Source organism: Leptodactylus fuscus, chromosome 3 (assembly GCF_031893055.1).
Source record: "Leptodactylus fuscus isolate aLepFus1 chromosome 3, aLepFus1.hap2, whole genome shotgun sequence".
NCBI classification, from domain to species: domain Eukaryota; kingdom Metazoa; phylum Chordata; class Amphibia; order Anura; family Leptodactylidae; genus Leptodactylus; species Leptodactylus fuscus.
This window is the reverse complement of record NC_134267.1, coordinates 43,295,761-43,315,022: the sequence shown is the minus strand read 5'-3', so window position 1 is coordinate 43,315,022 and position 19,262 is coordinate 43,295,761. Positions and strand designations below refer to the sequence as shown.

The 19,262-nt window shown below is 41.5% G+C and overlaps 1 protein-coding gene across 1 annotated transcript in view; it reads right to left on the bottom strand.

Annotated features, from left to right (window-relative positions):
• LOC142197305 (proton-coupled folate transporter-like) overlaps positions 1-18,235 on the bottom strand; it is a 150,822-nt gene extending 132,587 nt beyond the window's left edge. The window contains exon 1 of the mRNA XM_075267497.1: positions 18,128-18,235. Coding sequence (XP_075123598.1) covers positions 18,128-18,235 — 108 coding nt within the window. The remainder of the gene's footprint in view (positions 1-18,127) is intronic.
• Positions 18,236-19,262: the final 1,027 nt, after the last annotated feature.

The following is a 19,262-nucleotide window of genomic DNA, read 5'->3' as shown; positions in this document are numbered from 1 at the left end:
AAGGATCTTCTTACAAGCACAGACACGACTACCCAGTCACATGACTAGAGAATACCATGTGACAGTCTGACATCAGAAGGTTCTTACAGGAGTACAGTATTTAGCAGTGGCAATCAGGCAAAGTTTGTTAATGAGGATAACATTTAAGGGGCATAGCGGGAAAAGCTGTAAGCCATCTGGGACGGCAGGACAGCAGTGTAAAATTGGTACTGTCCTGCCAGATCTGGGACAGTTGGGATCTATGGTACATGGAATGCAGTGTACTGTAGGTGTGAGCCCTGCTACAGATTTGACATTGAAGTCTCAGAGCTCCAAGCCCACGACTCCATCTATGTTACAACCACTTTTATCACAGATTGCAAAGATCCTGATAAGTAGTATGGAATCAGATAAAACCCTCATCTGAACCATGACTGTGCCTGTCCCTGTAACCTCTGCTTTGATAAAGTGTATTGTTCTGTTCATGAGTAAATTGGGCTGCAAAACTCATTTTCCTACGAAAACGTTCAGACGAATCGTTGCCAGAGCTTTCATTGTATCGGACTTCTCTCACTTAGTGGAGGCTTAGCATGTCGAAATTTATTGTGCAGGTTTGAGCAGAAGAAAAAAGTGGATATTAATTGGAAAAGTATGAATCATACAAAGTGACATATTGTTGAGTGCAATGATAAATGGCATTGTAGGAAGTTTTGCCGATGCAATTTGTCTCTCTGTTCACGACTGTGTATTTGTTCATGTTGCTGAACTAAAATATCTGCAACAAGTTGCTTTGAAACCACCGTCTTGTTACATTTTCTAGTTTTTGTTTGTCCTAATGTATTTTAGACATAACCTTTTATCTATAAACTGTATGATTATTACTATTTTATATTTTAGAAAATACATGTTAATATATTGTTATTATTGTTGATCAAAATTGATTGTTGAGGATCTGACTTTTCATTTATGCTAAGTTTTTACCTTTTTGTTCATCTGTAAACTTCATGTTTTTTTTTTTTTTTTTTCCCCTTCTCATTCAAAAACACTTGTCACGGAGTTGAACTGAATTCTAAAAGCAAATGAATAACTCAGTCTAAGGTGTCCCGACTTGTCACTGTAAGGACGAAGCTCCTTACTGAGAAATTATTATAAAGGGATTCATCCTCTGAGTCACAAGCTTCTTTGCCTGTCCAAATCTCAGTAGTACAATTCTAACAGAACACAACTACTTGCTTGGCAGCTTAGTCATGCCTCCCCATAACTCATTTTTAAGTATCGTATTGCATTAATCTACATAACTTGTGAAGTAACTGAAATTACTTTTCTCTAATTGACCTTGAATATTGACTGAAATGTGTCTATACACGTGACTATTGCCATTATACAGACTATATATTGTTGCAAGTCAACACTGATTGTTATTGAGCTTAGAAATTCAATAAAGGAGTATTTCTACCAGAGCATGTATGACTATGTCTACAGGATATACAGCCTCAGTTAAAGGGAAGATGGCCACACATGCGCAGGTCTCTATAGCTTGTACAGAAGTTCCTAAAAGAGCCAAGAAGGCCGTACTTATAGCCCTAAAAAGACAATGGGCATGTTATGATCTGACATCTGCATCAAAATGTTACAGTTATTCATGGTCTGAGACATTTAAGATTACACCAAAAGGACGTCCAAAGCCTTGAGTTTCTGACTACCACCCTCAACAACACTGGTGAGGTGTTTCAGGCTGCATGGCCTCACTGGGATACTTACTATATAACGCAAGGGATTTGATACCCTCCTTCCCCCTTATTTTTCTTCCCTTTGTCCTGCCCCCCGACCCCCCCCCCCATGCCACCTTTACAATGTTTTGGACTTGCTATGCCTGTATTAGTAGGTTTCTTTACAGGCTAACCCTTGATGGTGTTGGCTATTTTTAAGCCCATGTTGGATATGAGTACTTCTTTTCTTAGTTTACCATGCTTTTGCATTATGCTATTTATTTACCCTTTTGTAAAGTTTTCAATAAACTCTACAGATAAAAAAAAAAGTTATTACACCAAAAACTGATATATGTAGCAGCTGAAATCTAGTATTGCTCTGTGATGTCTCTAGTACAAGTTTTAGACAGTGTTCCTTTAATAGTCCCACCATGGGGAAATTCAGTGTGTGCATGAATAATACAATAATACATTATAAAAAAGAACACATACAAGCTCATAGCAGATAGAAAAGATACTAGGAGTCATAGCAACTAAGAAGAAAAGAAAAAAAAAAATTCAGGCTCATCATATTTGATAAAAAGTATATAGAATAACAACTATCACTATCGGCTTTCCCATTCTGTGCCCCCGGTGAAGAGATAGATATTCACAGGGGGCACAGAATGTGAAAGCCGCTCAATTCAGCACACTGCTGGCTTTCTAGAGGTGTATTACACCGCATGTGCCCGAGGAGGTGAAAGGTCCTCTTTAATAGGCAAACTAGCAAACTAAAAAAAAAAGTTTGTTAGCTTTAAGAGCAGGGGTAGGCAATAGAGATGAGCGAGTAGTACTCGATCGAGTAGGTGTTCGATCGAATGTAAAAGTTTGATGCAGAACCAGCATTGATTGGCCGAATGCTATACAGTCGGCCAATCAACGCTGGTTCTTCTCCTACCTTTAGAAGTCTTCTCCGTTCAGCTTCCCAGCGGCGTCTTCCGGCTCTTCATTCACTCTGCCAGGCATCGGGCCTAGGCAGAGCCGACTGCGCATGTCCGCTTGTAGTGCGGGCATGCGCAGTCGGCTCTGCCCAGGCCCGATGCCTGGCAGAGTGAATGACGAGCCGGAAGACGCCGCGGGGATGCTGCAAGGAGAAGACTTCTCGGAGGATCCAGCCTGACCCTCACTCGTGGACTTGGTAAGTGTAATTTGATCGAACGTTGCCTACCCCTGAAATGAGCATTTTCCCCCCATAGACTATAATAGGGTTCGATATTCGATTCGAGTAGTCGAATATTGAGGGGCTACTCAAAACGAATATCGAACCTCGAACATTTTACTGTTCGCTCATCTCTAGTAGGCAACCATCGGCACTCCAGTTGTTGTAAAACTACAACTACCAGCATGCACACTTGCTCTGCTGTTCCTGGAACTCCCATAGAAGTGAATGGAGCATGTTGGGAGTTGTAGTTTCACAGCAGCTGGAGTGCTGCAGGTTGCTGGCCCCTGCTCTACAGGATGGAGTCCTATGACATCAAAGAATAAAAAACAGCTTTTTATGGCATGGTTTAAAGCTTTCCCGTTTATGATTCCATTAAAAGTGAGTACAAGCATCAGAACCAGTGACTAAGCATAACGGCAGAATGACTGTCATGTCCTAAGCAAATAAACTAAAGGCACTTTAGTCCTACATTCACTTAATTGAGTTTCATCTATGAAACTTGGTCCCATCTGTGAATAACATGTACTGGCTTGAACACGATGCTGGGACACAGATTCTTAGGCTGAGTGCACACAGGGTTTTTTGGTCAAGATTTTGAGGTTGTATTCGCCTCAAAATCCTGACCAAAAAGACGGCTCCCATTGAAATCAATAGGAGACAGTCAGATCTTTTTTCCGGGAGCCGATTGTTCTGGAAAAAAGAATGGACATGCTCATTCTTCAGGCTGATTCACCTCGCGATTTGGCCTGACAATACTCCCTCCTTCGGACTAGGCCCATTCATCGGCCTAATCCGGAGTAGAGTGCGCGACTGGATGCCGGTGCAGTGCATCAGCATCAAGTCGCAGCTACCCGGTTTTTGGTCCGGATACAGAGGCGGCCTCCGTCTCAGTTTCTGGACCAAAAAACCTCATGTGCACTCAACCTTAATGCTAGGAGTCCCTGCTTTTTGGTAAAATACTGTGCTGTAGGGATTAAGCACATAACAAAGGGATGGAAACATTGCAACGTCTATTTCTACTGCACCGTTCTGTGAAGTATAGTGTGTTATGGACATTGTGGGGACTATGCATGAAGTCTACTACAAGAATTCTCCACAGTATATAAGTGGGATATATTCTGTATGGGATGGGGAGAATTATACTTATTGTGGTAACTTCTTAAGGACATATAGCACACGGTCCTTTTTAACATGCGGTCCATGTGTGATTTCTATAAAGATGTATATATCTTGTTATATTGTGGTGTCATTATTGTTGTGGCCTTTATATGCTCCTCTTTTTTCCTCATACTTTTTCATGATTGTTTTTGGGTATGTGGACGTTTAGCTTGAACATACAGTATGAGCGCTGCCAGCCAGTTATTGCTCCCCATGCCCTTCACCACATTTATTAAGCGTTTTACACACTCTTTGCATTGTCCAACAGGTGGTGCTGTTTAGCAAATAAGAGTGTAGTCTGTCGTGACCGCAATGTGGCCTATGATATAACACTGTCAAGATTTGGATGTGAAAGTTTAGACCAAGTATTGGACAGTTTTAGTAAAAATGCTAAAATGGTTTTTCTCTATTTTCATTCAAGTTAGTACAACTGAGGCAAAACTCGTAAGACCTTCTATTGTCCAATCCTTCCAGCTGAGCCTTAGACCACTTTTATTATTACTGCCTTGACTTTAAATCCTGAGAAATGTATCACATTGATCTATAAGATGACAGCACGTCAAGTTCTAGAAAAAAAATGTGGATTTATTAGCCTATGTGTGACATTTTAGACCATATGCACATGATTCAGTATCTACAGTATGGTCTGAAAAGTTGCATATGGGATAATATAATAACATCCTTCAATAGAGTTGAGCAAACTGGTTTGGATCAAGCAGGACTTGGCCCAAATTTTCCAAACGTTCTAGGCTTGATCCAAACCTGAAATTTTGGGGGTGTTTCACCCACAAACCACTATCATACTCTGGATACTCTGGGGTCTTTTCAGAAGTTCAGATGCATAATAAACAGTTATATACAGTTTCCCCTCACCTCTCCTGAGCATCTGGTACCCCCTTAGGTTCCCTTCGGTGGTGGTGGTGGGGGGGGGGGAATGAGGCCTGTGATTGGACTTCAGCAGTCACATGGGGATCACCAATGCCATTACACTTGCATTAAAGCATCAGGACGCCATTGTTTTATGTAATAAGATAGCAGCATTTTTATAACGCTAGTATTACAGAATTGTATATTCCAAATTGATGCTGAAATAGTCTCATAATGGAGGTATGGCACAAGGACATAAGGACAGGACCAGTCTTATTGCCTAGGGTATACAGCCTGTGTATACAGCCAATAGAGGGACCTCATTTCGGATAAAATCCAGCACCTTTTGTACACAAGCCCGTTCCACTTTATGCATGATTAGTTGATAATGACTTGTATTTCGATCTGTAGCAGTTATGGATACTGTCTTAATAGCTGCAGCACTCAGTCTATTGATTTTGACAAGGGGAAATAATTTCATGCTGTTTTCCTTGCATAAAGGTTGGTTCCTTCAACAGCATTAAGCAATTTTTTATCCTGACTTAATATTGATGGAGATATTGAGTTGCATTACTTTGTAACACTGTACCTTGTACAATAAGACGGCTCCAAAGCTCTTTTTAAATTACAGGCATTTAGAATTTGCAGCAGATCCAGTTACTGTGATCATTAGCTCAGCTGACATTTGTAGACTTGAATTTCAGGTTTATTTTACAAGATAACTTTTATTGCGTGACATTTTAACACTTACAAAGACCTGTCATACTAACCCATTCGTGACCGACGTGCAGTGAACCCTGCAAAATTGACGAAGCAGGGGTGCAAAATGTACATTGGGGCTCAGAGTGGAGGTCGAAACGGTGAGCTAAGTTTGCTGGTTTTATATACTTGTACCATAAGGCACTTATGCTTTGGGCTGTAAAACAATATGAAAATGTTACATTTTGTTCTTATACTATGTTTAGGTATTGATGTCTGGGTATGCATAGCAATACGCTAATATATCTGGTCATATGAAGGCTTTTTCAATATATTTTGTATTATTACAGCTTATGCATTTGCATTGATATAGAAAGCCTTTCTGGGACTATTAGTTCTTTTTTAGACCCAGGATAATGTGCAGCCCTGGTTTAAATACCTATTTGGACATGGTGCTTTTACCATATTAGGTGTATTTAAGCTATTTACTAACAGAGTACTGCACGTAGACTGTTCTGAATAGGCCTCTATACTATTTAAGCTATCTACTATTAGCATACCTCCCAACTTTTGAACAGCAGAAAGAGGGACAAAATGAGCACCGCAGCAAATTTAGCTCTGCCCACTTTTGTTGACTCCGCCCATTCTCATTCATTTTTCATGTCCCCCGACACAGTATAATCCTCCTACAGTCACCTGTACATTATATGCCCCCACATTATAATGTTCCCCTCCAACTGCCCCACAGTATTAAGTTCCTTTCCTGGTGCCCCAGTTTAAACATGAAACTGGAGCAGCTGGAGGGGGACATTAGAAATGGGGGTAGTTGGACGGGGCAATAAATAAATGGCAGATGAAGTGGGACATTAAACAAGGGGCAACTAGAAGCAGTGATTAAACCATAGGGATAGCTGGAGGGGGACATTAAACTGCAAAAAACAATACAGCGGTTGGGGCACTGCATCGGCATCCTGTCACGGCTAGCCACGTGAAAGTGTTCACACACGGAATGCAAATTCTCCTGTGTGAACATACCATTATACAGCAAAAACCTCATGGCTATGGTGACCACTCAGTTCCTGTATGACTAACATACTTAAATACCCGACATCCGCCGTACTATTACGACAGATGTCAGGAAGGGGTTAATTATTATCAATATACTTTTTTTTTTTACTGGTGCTTTGAAGGGGCCTTATTCTACAATGCTGTGTTTTTACAGTGTTCTGGAATAAATGCTGCATGTGTGTCCCACATATGTGTCATTGTCCCACATAATGGTGGACATTGGAGAAAACTCGAAAACTACTCACTTAAACGGTACTATTAGTGACCATTTAACCAGGGTGGAATGGGGTGCTTAATTCATTTTCGGGGCCAACTATAAGGGGCCGTTCACACGGAGTAAACGCGAGCTGATTATGGTAAAATTCACGTGTAAAAAATACACGTGTAAAAATGCGCCAAAAAAACCCCACGCATTATCCGGCGCGTTTTTGGCACGTTTTTTACACGTGTAAAAAATGGCATTGAAGTCAATGGGAGTCTGATTTTTACACGTGTATTTTTTATACGTGTATTTTGCCATAATCAGCCCACGTTTTCTCCATGTGAATGTCCCCTAAAGTTAAATGCAAATATTAATTGTCTCACTTTTTTTTTTTTCAGTATGAGCTTGTTACCTGCTCTTGCGTTAGGCTTTGGCCCAGCGCCGCTTCACCCATATAGCCAATGGTGCACTTGCACCGTGACCTATGGTAGCATGGGCCCCCTTTGGACATCAAGATAGTCCTACATTTGCTGTCCTGCTGTCCAGGTGCCCAGGGAGGTAAGTGGAGGCCCATTGAAGGAGTAAAAAACAGTTATCCTCACCTTCCCTCACCTCTTTCAGGCCTCCTCGCAGCATTTGGCAATCTGTGTATTCCTCCCCCAGGTGCTCTGGCAAACTTTTGTGTACATCGGTGACCCCGGGTGCATGACATCTCAGACGCCTGCTCTGGTGCTCTTCAGTAATATCACGTACCCAAAGTAGGAAGACCCAGATTGCTGGATGCCACGAGGAGGCCCGAAAGAGGTTAGAGAAGGTGAGTGTTTTTTTCCTTTGTACACCTCCTTTGGACTTACACCTATTATATGGAATTAGAGCTTTGAGATTCAATGCAGCCACTCATAAATTTCAGCAAATTGTGGTTTGCTTTTACAGCATCCATTTCTAAACAACCAAATAGAATTTATAGGTTTCTTCCATGGTAATGCTGATTGTTTTTCACCTCTGTGATGCTTGTTGTTGAGGCAATAGTGAGCAGTTGTGCAATATGACAACTCATATGTAAACTTGGGCTGGAAGTTCTTTCGGTTCACACTGGATTTGCTGCTTTTACTGGGACACTAAGGTTCATGAACACAAAGAAAGGCATATGAGCAATGACGAGAATATATAGAAAAGTAGACTGAAAAGTTAAACTCAATAAGAGAGTCAAGACCTCAGGTGGCAAACTAAATAAGGTCCATAGAAGCCAATGTAGCCTGTAAATTAAAGTTTAAGGATTTTTTTAGGCTTCATTGACTAACATTAACCAACACTCCATTAACTCGCCCAACCAATATTAAACTAATAAGTATCAAACGTCCTGCTTTTTGCCTCTATGCAAATTGCATCGGAATAGAATGCACGGCCCAATACATCAGATTAATGGTAAAGTCGATTTTCAATTTTTTGCTTATTTATATTCTCTGCAGTGTTAGACGCATTTCCATGCTGCCTGGAAACCATCTACTGTACACCGCATATAGTTGATATGACTTGTCAGGTCTTCAGTGTATCCCTAGCTGATAGGAAGAAAAATATTGATATCGACGGGGGAAAGTAAAATTTCTCTGAGTCCTGGAAGAAGTTAAACAACAGTTTACATCAATGCATAATTCGGCAGGGGACAGGCATTAGATACCCGCAGTGTATTAGTTGCTGCAAAATAGATGATGGCTAACCCGCTAAATAAATCCCATCCACACAATTCAATTGGTCATGGTTTTCAACCTTTGAAGAGATGGAAGTCAGGTCAATCACCTAGGAATCTCTAGTTGTTTAACTGCTGCCATGACTCAAATAAAGTCTGTTAATTCCACTTCCCCAAAACAATGATTGACCATTTGAAAACTTTACTTGCATAAGTTTGTATACAGTAACTTTGGGGATGAGGGGAGGCTTTCTCTAAGAGTCCTGGCTTAAAAATCTTAAATTGTAATAAAAAAAACATAACCCATGACCAACATCTACCCTATACAAGTCTCAAATAGGGAAGTATAAGCGAAAATCAAAAACTGACAACAGGAGAACAAAGTAATATATAATATAGTAGATGTACAATTTTACAAGTTGGTAAATGTTACCTCTTAAAGACTGTATACTGAATAACAAGTAAAATTTAAAGGGGTTGTCCCGTCACAAGAATCCTATCTAAACTGCTTGTTAATTTGGATGTAAGACTTTTCCTAAATACACTGCTTCAGCAAAACTGCTTTGTTTGTCCACTATATTACTTTATTCAATTCATTGTTGACACATCCCTTGACTTATCTGCTCAAAAGTCAAGTGAAGTATCTGCCTGCTCTCAGGGGGGAGGGAGGAGGGGCTAAGTGCAGGGAGCGAGCCTGTGTATCTAGCTATTCCTGTGTCTACACCACGTGACCTAGGTCCTACACTCAGATAGAGGAGAGGAGCTGCTTTCATTTCTTCTGTTCTCCCAGTTATCAGGCTAGCTAATTCAATTGTGTTCATTATGGCAGAGACAGGCAGTCTCTGTATGTAACACAGAATGGAGTTGCTCCTGCCTGTACTTCATAGTCCAATATTGCACATATAGTGTTGTTTGAGGACCTTTGATGACATCACAGGCCCTTCAGCCGCCCCATAGGATCACACTATGTGGAGGGCGGAGCTACATGCTAATTTGGGGGCGGGGTTAAATGGCAGGTTGCCAGCGCCGCACCTCCCATGAGGCGACCTGAAGCGAGCGCTTCAGGCGGCGCTATGTCAGGACCCCAGGGAGGGCGGCATTTTTGATTACCTAAGCCAGTCAGGACAAGCTGTCCTGGACTGGCTTAGCACCGAGTGGTGGTTTGGGGAGGCCACTGGAGCAGCGCTGCTCCAGCAGCCTCCCCTCACGCTCAGGCAGAGAGCAGGTCCTCTCCGTGCCTGATCTCTGCCTGCGAACGGCGCTAAGCCCTGCCCCCTTCGCTTCATCACGCCCCCTTCGCTCGGCTACGCCCCTTCGATCCGCCCCCTTCTCCCGGGGGCGGCTTTCTGTAGTTCTCCTCAGGCGGCGAAAGGGGTAGGTTCACCCCTGCAAGTTGCATGTGAAACCCTGCCCACCAAATGATGCAAGAAACCAGGAAGAAAGAAGATTTTACAGCAGTGAAGACTGGTGAGTATGCGATGTGGGAATACCCCTTTGATTTAGAGGTGTTTTATCACAAAAACGGCTTTTATAGGATATTGACAAGATAACGCTACTTTCACACTAGCATTCTGGGTTCCATCCTTTGGGTTTGCATGGGAACCTAAAAGACGGAAACCCTAGCCACTTAAAAAGCAGTTACATGCAGATACCTGCAGACCCCACAGACTATCATGGAATAAAAGTGGCAGAGAGAAAAGTCCTCCTTGCAAGACTTTTCTCTCCACCGATTTAAGTGGAATCTGAGATGGAGAAAGGCGAACGTTAGTGTGAACCTAGCATAAGCAATAAATGTTTCCTAGATGAGAATCCTACTTCTGGGTCCTGCAGATATCTCCAGCTGATGCTAGCAGCTTAGAACAGTTGAGCAAGTGCACTCATCTTAGAACTTTTCTAGAAGAAAATAGAGAGAGCCCTGCATTTGTGGCCACCTTCCCACTCACTCCAATCATAGCTCCAATCAAAACAGGGGTTTTAGGGACCCCATTCTGGAAATAAATCAGGTCTTAGAGGTTTGAACCTTACTTATAAGACGTTTATGGTATATCCTGCTAAAATACCAACATTTTTGTTTTGAGACAACCCGTTAAGTATGAGCAAAGTTTGCTGCATGTGTTGTGTAAATTACTGGCACAGCTATGTTGTGTGTAAACAGTTGCAAGCCTACATCATGCACATCATAATTTTTTTATTTCTCTGTGGTTTTCCATGCCTCTCCTGTTCAATCCTATAATGAGTCTAACATTTAGGAGTGCTCCTTAGACTCTGACATACATTTTATATTTGCTCTTGATTGTGTTATAATTAAAAGGAGTTATTCCATTCTTAGGGAGCCTTCACATGGAGTTACGCTGCGCTCATTCTGATTGTAAAAACACGTTCAGAATGAGCGTGTAAAAAGCAGCTCCCACTGACTTGAATGGTAGCCGGCATACGTGCACTCTCATTGAAATGCGCATAATATATTGAAAGCAATAGGGAAAAAAGCCTCCCATTGATTTCAATGGGGAGCGCACGTATGCCGGCTCCCATTCAAGTCAGTGGGAGCTGCTTTTTACACGCTCATTCTGAACGTGTTTTTACAATCAGAATGAGCGCAGCGTAACTCCATGTGAAGGCTCCCTTAAAGATACCATCTATTGGATTGCAGGTGCAGACTATATTCATGAGACACACATTGCATGTGCATTGTTGATTTGTGTGATTCTATGTACCTGGCTCTTCTGCTGCAACCTCCACTCTCTTTTACACACTTACCTTTTGTATGTAAATTGCCTCAGTAGTGTTTTTGAATAAGTCTGTTTTTATTCATATGCTAATTAGGTTCTTGTTGCACAGGAAGTTGTCAGACAGCTCTCCTCTCTCTATGCTGTGTGCTATGTGTGAGAGCAGGGAGGAGTAGTCAGCAGCAGCCTGTGCTGTATATACAGGAGACAGTGCACAAAGAGACTTCCGGGGTGCACGGAGAAGCTAATTAGCATATGGATAAAATCAGACTTATTCAAAATCTACTGAGGCAATTTACATACAAAAGGTAGGTGTGAAAGAGTCTTTCTAAAGGCTATGCAAGGATGTGACTAGGTAAAAATGACTTTTTCCAATGATAGAGCCCCTTTAACCTGACATTTTAACACTTACAAAAATCTGCCATACTAAAACTTACATCCTCTATTATCAGAACCTCCCACGCTCGTATACAAGACTTCTCCCGAGTTGCACCACTTCTCTGGAATGCTCTACCCCGGACTCCCAATTTCTACATTTTCAAACACAAACTAAAGACACATCTTTTCAGACAGGACTATCACAATTTCTAATGTAAACCCTTCCATACTATAATTAGAATCCCCAAAATTTAACCTTCCACTGTCCCCGCTCCCACATTACCCCATATGATATGATGTCATCTCAGGATAACTTTATATGTCCAAGCTCCATCCACATGTTAAAGGACACGACTAGTGACGGCTCATAAAGCTTTATGTTTGTGTAATGACAGTCACCTCTATTACAACATTATCTGACCTCTGTATAAGCAATATCGCCCATGCTACCTTTTGTGTCACGCCCTTTATGTTTGTGTAATGACAGTCACCTCTATTACAAAAGTGTCTGACCACTGTATAAGCAATGCCAACCCTGCTACCTCTTGTGTCACCCCCTCCATCTCATAGATTGTAAGCTCTTGCGAGCAGGGCCCTCAGTCCCATTGTGTGAAATGACTTCTTTGTAATGTATCTTTCTGTCTGTATTTGAACCCTACAAATTGTACAGTGCTGCGTAATATGATGGCGCTATATAAATAAAATGTATTATTATTATTATTATTATTATTATTATATCAACCAACAGACAATCTCATCTTGAGCATTTTGGTGTATTCTTTATCCAAATCTATTCAGCCATTTCAAATATATAGGTGCTTTTATGCAAATTCGGGTATACCAGCCAAGGATATGCCAACTATATTTTGAATGCTGGATAACCCCTTTAAAGCAACAGTATAAATTCCATGTTTTGTCTACTCATAACATATTACCAAGTTACTATTTCCACGTTCGTGCATTAAGACTCCATACAAGTGATAATAAGGTGTCAATACAAATGCATAGGCCCTCACTTTACTTTACCGTACCTCCAATTACGGAGGAGTACTCCCATTGAATTCTATATATCCAAAGATCTAAAGTATCTTTGCTTCCAGGAAAAAAGACCCACCAGAGAAGGAGCCATTCACAGGGTGGAAAAGTTAGAGAAATTCTCTTCATTTTCCAGCGACTGGCTTCTCACTAGGAAATTCTTATACGAGGCATCAGCATTATGATACTCTTTAGGCCCAGACGAATGGGCCTAATCACTGATGAGTCTTGAGCCATGGGCACCGCAGCAGAAACAGCTGTGACATCCGTGGCAAGATCGAACATGATTCTTTGATTGAGTGTCCTACTGCAACTCTGCCTCTCATTTAAAAAAAAAAAAAAAAATCAGAGGCAGAATTTGGGAAGAATATGCTGTTTATTTGGGGGCTGAATCTAGAGGCTATACAGATACATACTGTGGCGGTAATTTATTAAGACTGGCTTTAATTCATTGACCGGTGCAAGATGTCCAATGCAACTCGACCAACCTGGCATCCCTCCAATAAGGTGAGAATCACCAAATAAAGCACTGCGCTAGTTCCGACTTAAAGAAAAGTAAAAAACCTTTATCGAAGACACACCACGACAAGACACTTACAATAGCATTCCAGGGTAACAACACCCTTTTCCCAAGTGATACATGGCAAATAAAATAGAGGGAGCCTAAACAACAAAAACAAAACAATTTAAGTTGGAACTAGCGCAGTGCTTTATTTAGTGATTCCCACCTTATTGGAGGGACACCAGGTTGGTTGAGTCGTATTGGAAATTTGTCATCCCCACTGGCAATGTTAAGGCAGCTGCTGATGGTCAAAAGATCCAACGGTATTGGGGGGGGGGGGGATATCCCTGTCCCTACACCAGTTAGGTACAAATTAAAATTTGTGGTATAGCACAACATTTTTCTGGCATGAGTTTTGATAAATCCAGCAGAAGAGACCTAGATTACCACGCTACTTTGCCCATTCACTAAAAATGTGGCAAATGAAGCACAGGAGCTGAGATGCACATATGGTGCCAAAGCTGATGCACATTTTTAGCCACTTTCTAGATGCAAGAGCTTAAGTAAAATTGGGCCTTTGTATATACTGCTGTACACATTGGCATAACAATCGTGGTCGCATGGAGTATGACTGGAGGGGCAGAGGGCCCACAACTAGCAGGAGAAGTGTTATGTGATGTATATACAAGACACTTGGCCCATTAGCATTAGAAGCCTCCAAAACTCACTTCTACTGGACTTCTGATAGTCCCCCAGCATCCTCTTCAGGGTTTGTCCAGCCTACAACTGATATCAAGTGCGCCGGGGGTCACTGTGAGGCCTGTGATTAGGCCACAGCTCTAACATGGGGTGTAAAGAAGTCATTACACCAGCACAACCCACGTGATTGGCCTCAGGGGTGACCCCCTGGGGCACGTGATGTTAGTCGTAGGCCAGAGAAGGCAAAAGAGGATGCTGAAGAGAGCCGGACAGAGCGAAGATGTCCAGGAAAGGCGAGTATAAGCATCTGTGATTGTTATCCACCTTCCCTAGACCTCCACTTATTATACTCTAGGGTCTGAGAAGATCTCAGTGTATAATACTAGCCCCAAAACGAACCAGAGGGCCAAACCTCACAAATAATCATTAAAAAAAATTGTGGGCTTTACCTGAGCAGCTTGAGGCTTTCAGAACATATTATACTGAAAAAGAGATGGCTCTTGGGAACATTTTAAACTGTATGAGGCTACTAAGGGGAGCATATTATACTGTGAGAGGGCCTCTGGGTGGCATATTATACTGTCAGAGGGCCTCTGGTGAGAATTTTATACTGTGGGGCAAATCTAGGGACCATATTATACTATGTGGGGTCCATTTGCTATTTACATTGCACAGTATCTGTTCTATAGCAACCATGCAATGTTGTTAAAGGATATGCAAGTATGTGATTAGGTAAAAATGACTTTTTCCAATGATAGAGCCCCTTTAACATGGATACTTTGTGGGAGTTTTATTTTACAAGATAACTTTTATTGTGTGACATTTTAACACTTACAAAGATCTGCCATACTAAAACTTACATCCTCTTTTATCAGAACCTCCCACACTCATATACAAGACTTCTCCCGAGTTGCACCACTTCTCTGGAATGCTCTACCCCGGAAAACCAGATTAACTCCCAATTTCTACAGTTTCAAACGCAAACTAAAGACACATCTTTTCAGACAGGCCTATCATAATTTCTAATGTAAACCCTTCCATACTATAATTAGAATCCCCAAAATTTAACCCTCCTCCGTCCCAGCTCCCACATGATATGATGCCATTTCAGGCTAACTATATATGTCCAAGCTCCATCCACATGTTAAAGGACACGACTGGTGATGGCTCCTACAGCTTTATGTTTGTGTAATGACAGTCACCTCTATTACAACATTATCTGACCTCTGTATAAGCAATATCGCCCCTGCTACCTTTTGTGTCACGCCCTCTACCTCATAGATTGTAAGCTCTTGAGAGCAGGGCCCTCAGTCCCATTGTGTGAAATGAAGAGGATGCTGAAGAGAGTCGGACGGAGTGAAGATGTCCAGGAGAGGCGAGTATAAGCATCTGTGATTTTTATTCACCTTCCCTGGACCTCCACTTATTATACTCTAGGGTCTGAGAAGATCTCAGTGTATAATATTAGCACCGAAATGAACTGGAGGGCCAAACCTCACAAATAATCATTAAAAAAAAATATTGTGGGCTTTACCTGAGCAGCTTGAGGCTTTCAGAACATATTATACTGCAAAAAAGATGGCTCTTGGGGACATTTTAAACTGTATGAGGCTACTAAGGGGAGCATATTATACTGTGAGAGGGCCTCTGGGAGCCATATTATACTGTCAGAGGGCCTCTAGGTGGGATATTATACTGTCGGAGGGCCTCTGGTGAGAATTTTATACTGTGGGGCAAATCTAAGGACCATATTATACTGTGTGGGGTCCCTTTGCTATTTACATTGCACAGTATCTGTTCTATAGAAACCATGCAATGTTGTTACAGGCTGTAATTGCATTGCACAGGCCTTATAAAACCAATACTGTGTGATGTAATCAGCAGGGATTTCAGACCTTGGAGCCCCACTGATCTCGGACTGTTAGGGTTTCTACAGATCAGCTGTTTCGCAGAGCACGAAGCTCTCAGTATTGTTTACATCCCAGGTGCTGCACTGCTCACTCACCGTAGTTGTGGGTATCATAGTTGTTTCCCTTTTAAATATCTGAGATACCGCTGTAGGGAGGGGGCAAAGTTTGCACTTGGGCTCACAAAACTTTAGTTACACTACCGGCCATACAGGCTCTGTGCATACAAGGTTCACTATGCTCTATGACTGTGATCTCTTTAAAAATAATATTCATTGAAAGATGAAAAATAAATATGTAGGTCCATTCAGGACTAACTTTGTTTACAAGCATTGACTGAAAAAAAAAATAATAAAAAAAAATCCCTAAACCTGTCAAAAAATGAGAGATAGAATGATAACACACACATCATTGCCAGTGACACACATATGTGTAGTGTAGGGAACAAGGTTCGGTACACCTTAACGTAGGTCACTGTAAGATACATGGGGCAAGTATCTTTTTGGATGAACATAGTGCCTAAAAAGTCAAATGCCTATACAGCAGCCAATGAAACATAGTGATTTCCCCAAAAAAAGAGAAGCACAACATATAGATCTGACCATGAAGAGCATCCTTATACCTTACTGTAGGCAGGAGACAACATCTCATGGGATTTACACAGTACTATCTAGTATTTTCTTGTCAACAATAGTGTATGGGGCAGCCCCCGTGGGGCTAGAACAGGTTTCTCAAATCCTACAGAAACCATATTAAGGGAGCCTTCACACGGAATTACGCTGCGCTCATTCTGATAGTAAAAACACGTTCAGAATGAGTGCGTAAAAAGCAGCTCCCATTGACTTGAATGGGCTCCAGCATACGTGCGCTCCCCATTAAAATCAATGGGAGGCTTTTTTCCCTATTGCTTTCAATGTATTATACGCCTAATGCCACACCAATGGTATTCAGTGACCTGAAAGACTCTCCTGGGCAACACCGGACAATTAACAGCAAGGTAAAATGAAGATATATGCTAAATAGACTGTTCTAATATCAGACAATTAGCCCAATTTCCAAAAGCAGCCCATTCATTTCTATGGGGAGTGCACGTATGCCGGCTCCCATAGAAAGCAATGGGATCTGTTTTAAATGCCGCTGATTCAGAACGTTTACACGCCAGCGTATACTCCGTGTGAAGGGGGCCTAATTATACCTATACGGAAAATACCAGTATATTTGTAGTTATAACTGACATGCTGCAATATGCAAAAAGACTCACATTTTTTAAATTACATTGCTTCCGCTATGGATTTTTTTCTGCCATGTGTGGATGGGATTAACCCGAATCTCATCCACCTTGCAGATAATGTAAAATGCAACATAAAAAATAAAAATCTAAAATAAATTGCAAGCTCTTGCATTCAGGGCCCTCACCCCTCGTTCACATCTGCATTTGGTAATCCGTTCGGGAAGTGCGCATGGGGACGCCCCCAAACGGACTACCAAACGCATTGGCAAGCGGTGTACATTGAAAGCACACAGACCCCATAGACTATAATGGGGTTCGTGTGCTCTCCACACAGAACATGTGGACAGAAAAGCACTTTGTGATGTACTTTCATGTCTGCATGATTCATATGGGCACCACACAAACCCCATTATAGTCTATGGGGTCCGAGTGCTTTCACTGCACACCACTTGCCAATGCGTTTGGTAGCCCGTTTGGGGGCGTCCCCATGCACAATCCCCGAATGGATTACCAAATGCAGATGTGAACAAGGGGTTACTTCTATTGTGTGAACTGATTTATTGCACTGCAACGTGTCATTTTGTCTGCACATGATTTGTAAACTGCTGCGAAATATGTTGGCGTCATAATGACAAAATGTAGTATTTTATTATTTACAACATAAAGGGCGAATTTGTAACTAAAAGGCAATATGTTGTCTCGATGTTTGCTTTGAATATCTATTACCGGTACCTTTCCACTTGTTCACTTATAGAATACCGTATGCTGGTGCTATATCAATGTTATTAATATAATAAATAATAATTATTATTATTAAATTTATATTGCGCCAACATATTCCACAGCGCTTAATAAAATAAAAATTAAATATAAGAATATGAACAACCCCATTGCAATACCTTAACTCCATTCAGGGTTGTGTGCGCATGAAGACTAAACTCAACTATGAAAGACATTAATTTTTAAAATGCAGCAATTAAAAAATTAAAAAATAACAAAAACATATACAATCTAGAAGAATATTAATAGTCATACATGTCCAGATTTCTATGTGCAGCATAAGCAATGCTTTATCTTACCTTATTTAGTATCAGCTGTTGATAGGCCGGTGTTTGCATGAATATTCCCGTCATAAAGAGAAAAAGCACAGGCTCCACTGTGATTATTGATCGTAAGCTGTGACACATTGTCTGTTGCTCAAGAGCTTCTAAATATCAAGGAATACTAAGACTAAGAATGAAAATAAGCAGCGTGCAGAGTGAATGAAGAAGTGAGCAAAACATGAAAAGCTATAAATGTAAGACCATTATCCTTAGGAATAAAATCTACTCTCGCACATTCTACCTTTGTATAATTAGAATCTTATGTTACAGTCTTGAGTTGCTGCATTACTTGCGGTGACAATATATGGGAGTGAATAACAAGGAAATAGTCACTTCCTCCTCCGGAGCTGAGTCCTCTTTTACAGGAGGTCAAAGAGTGAAAGAGCTTTTATCACACGGTATACTGGCTGCACTTAGATGCTTGTGAATAAGAAGCGTTCAAAAAGCAGAATTTGTGGTATTGAGTGTGAGTGTGTGACAGAGTAGCAGAATATAGAATATTGCAGATGCTTTTCTGTGGTTTTACCTTCTGACACAATATAGAACTCTTTTTTTTTCCTTTTGCACCTAGTTATGGGCAGGGCTTAGTGTGTGCAGGTGATTTAATTAGACACCAGGGACTCACAAAGCTTGTTCACTGCCGGGCTTGTAGCCCTGAGGCTCAGTTCACATCAGCGTTCTAGTTTCCGTTCAGGGAATCCACTTGGGGATCCTCCGAATGGAAACCTATACAAATTAAAAGCGGTTACCTAAGAAACCCACGGACCCCATAATCTGTAATGAGGTCCATGTGGTTTCCACACGAAACATGTGGAGAGAAAAGTGCTGCTTGAAGGACTTTTCTCTCTGCATGTCTATGGGGTCCACAGATTTCCCAGGTAACCGCTTTTTAATTTGTATAGGTTTCCATTCGAAGGATCCCCAAGTGGATTCCCCGAACGGAAACTAGAACGCTGATGTGAACTGAGCGTCCGTGCTACAAGGATTGGATTCCCCAAAGGCTGATGTGAATCGGACCTAAGTGACTTCTGACTTACCCCTCGTTCACATCTGCGTTTGGTAATATGTCTGAATGGGGACCCCCCCGAACAGAATAGCAAACATATTGGCA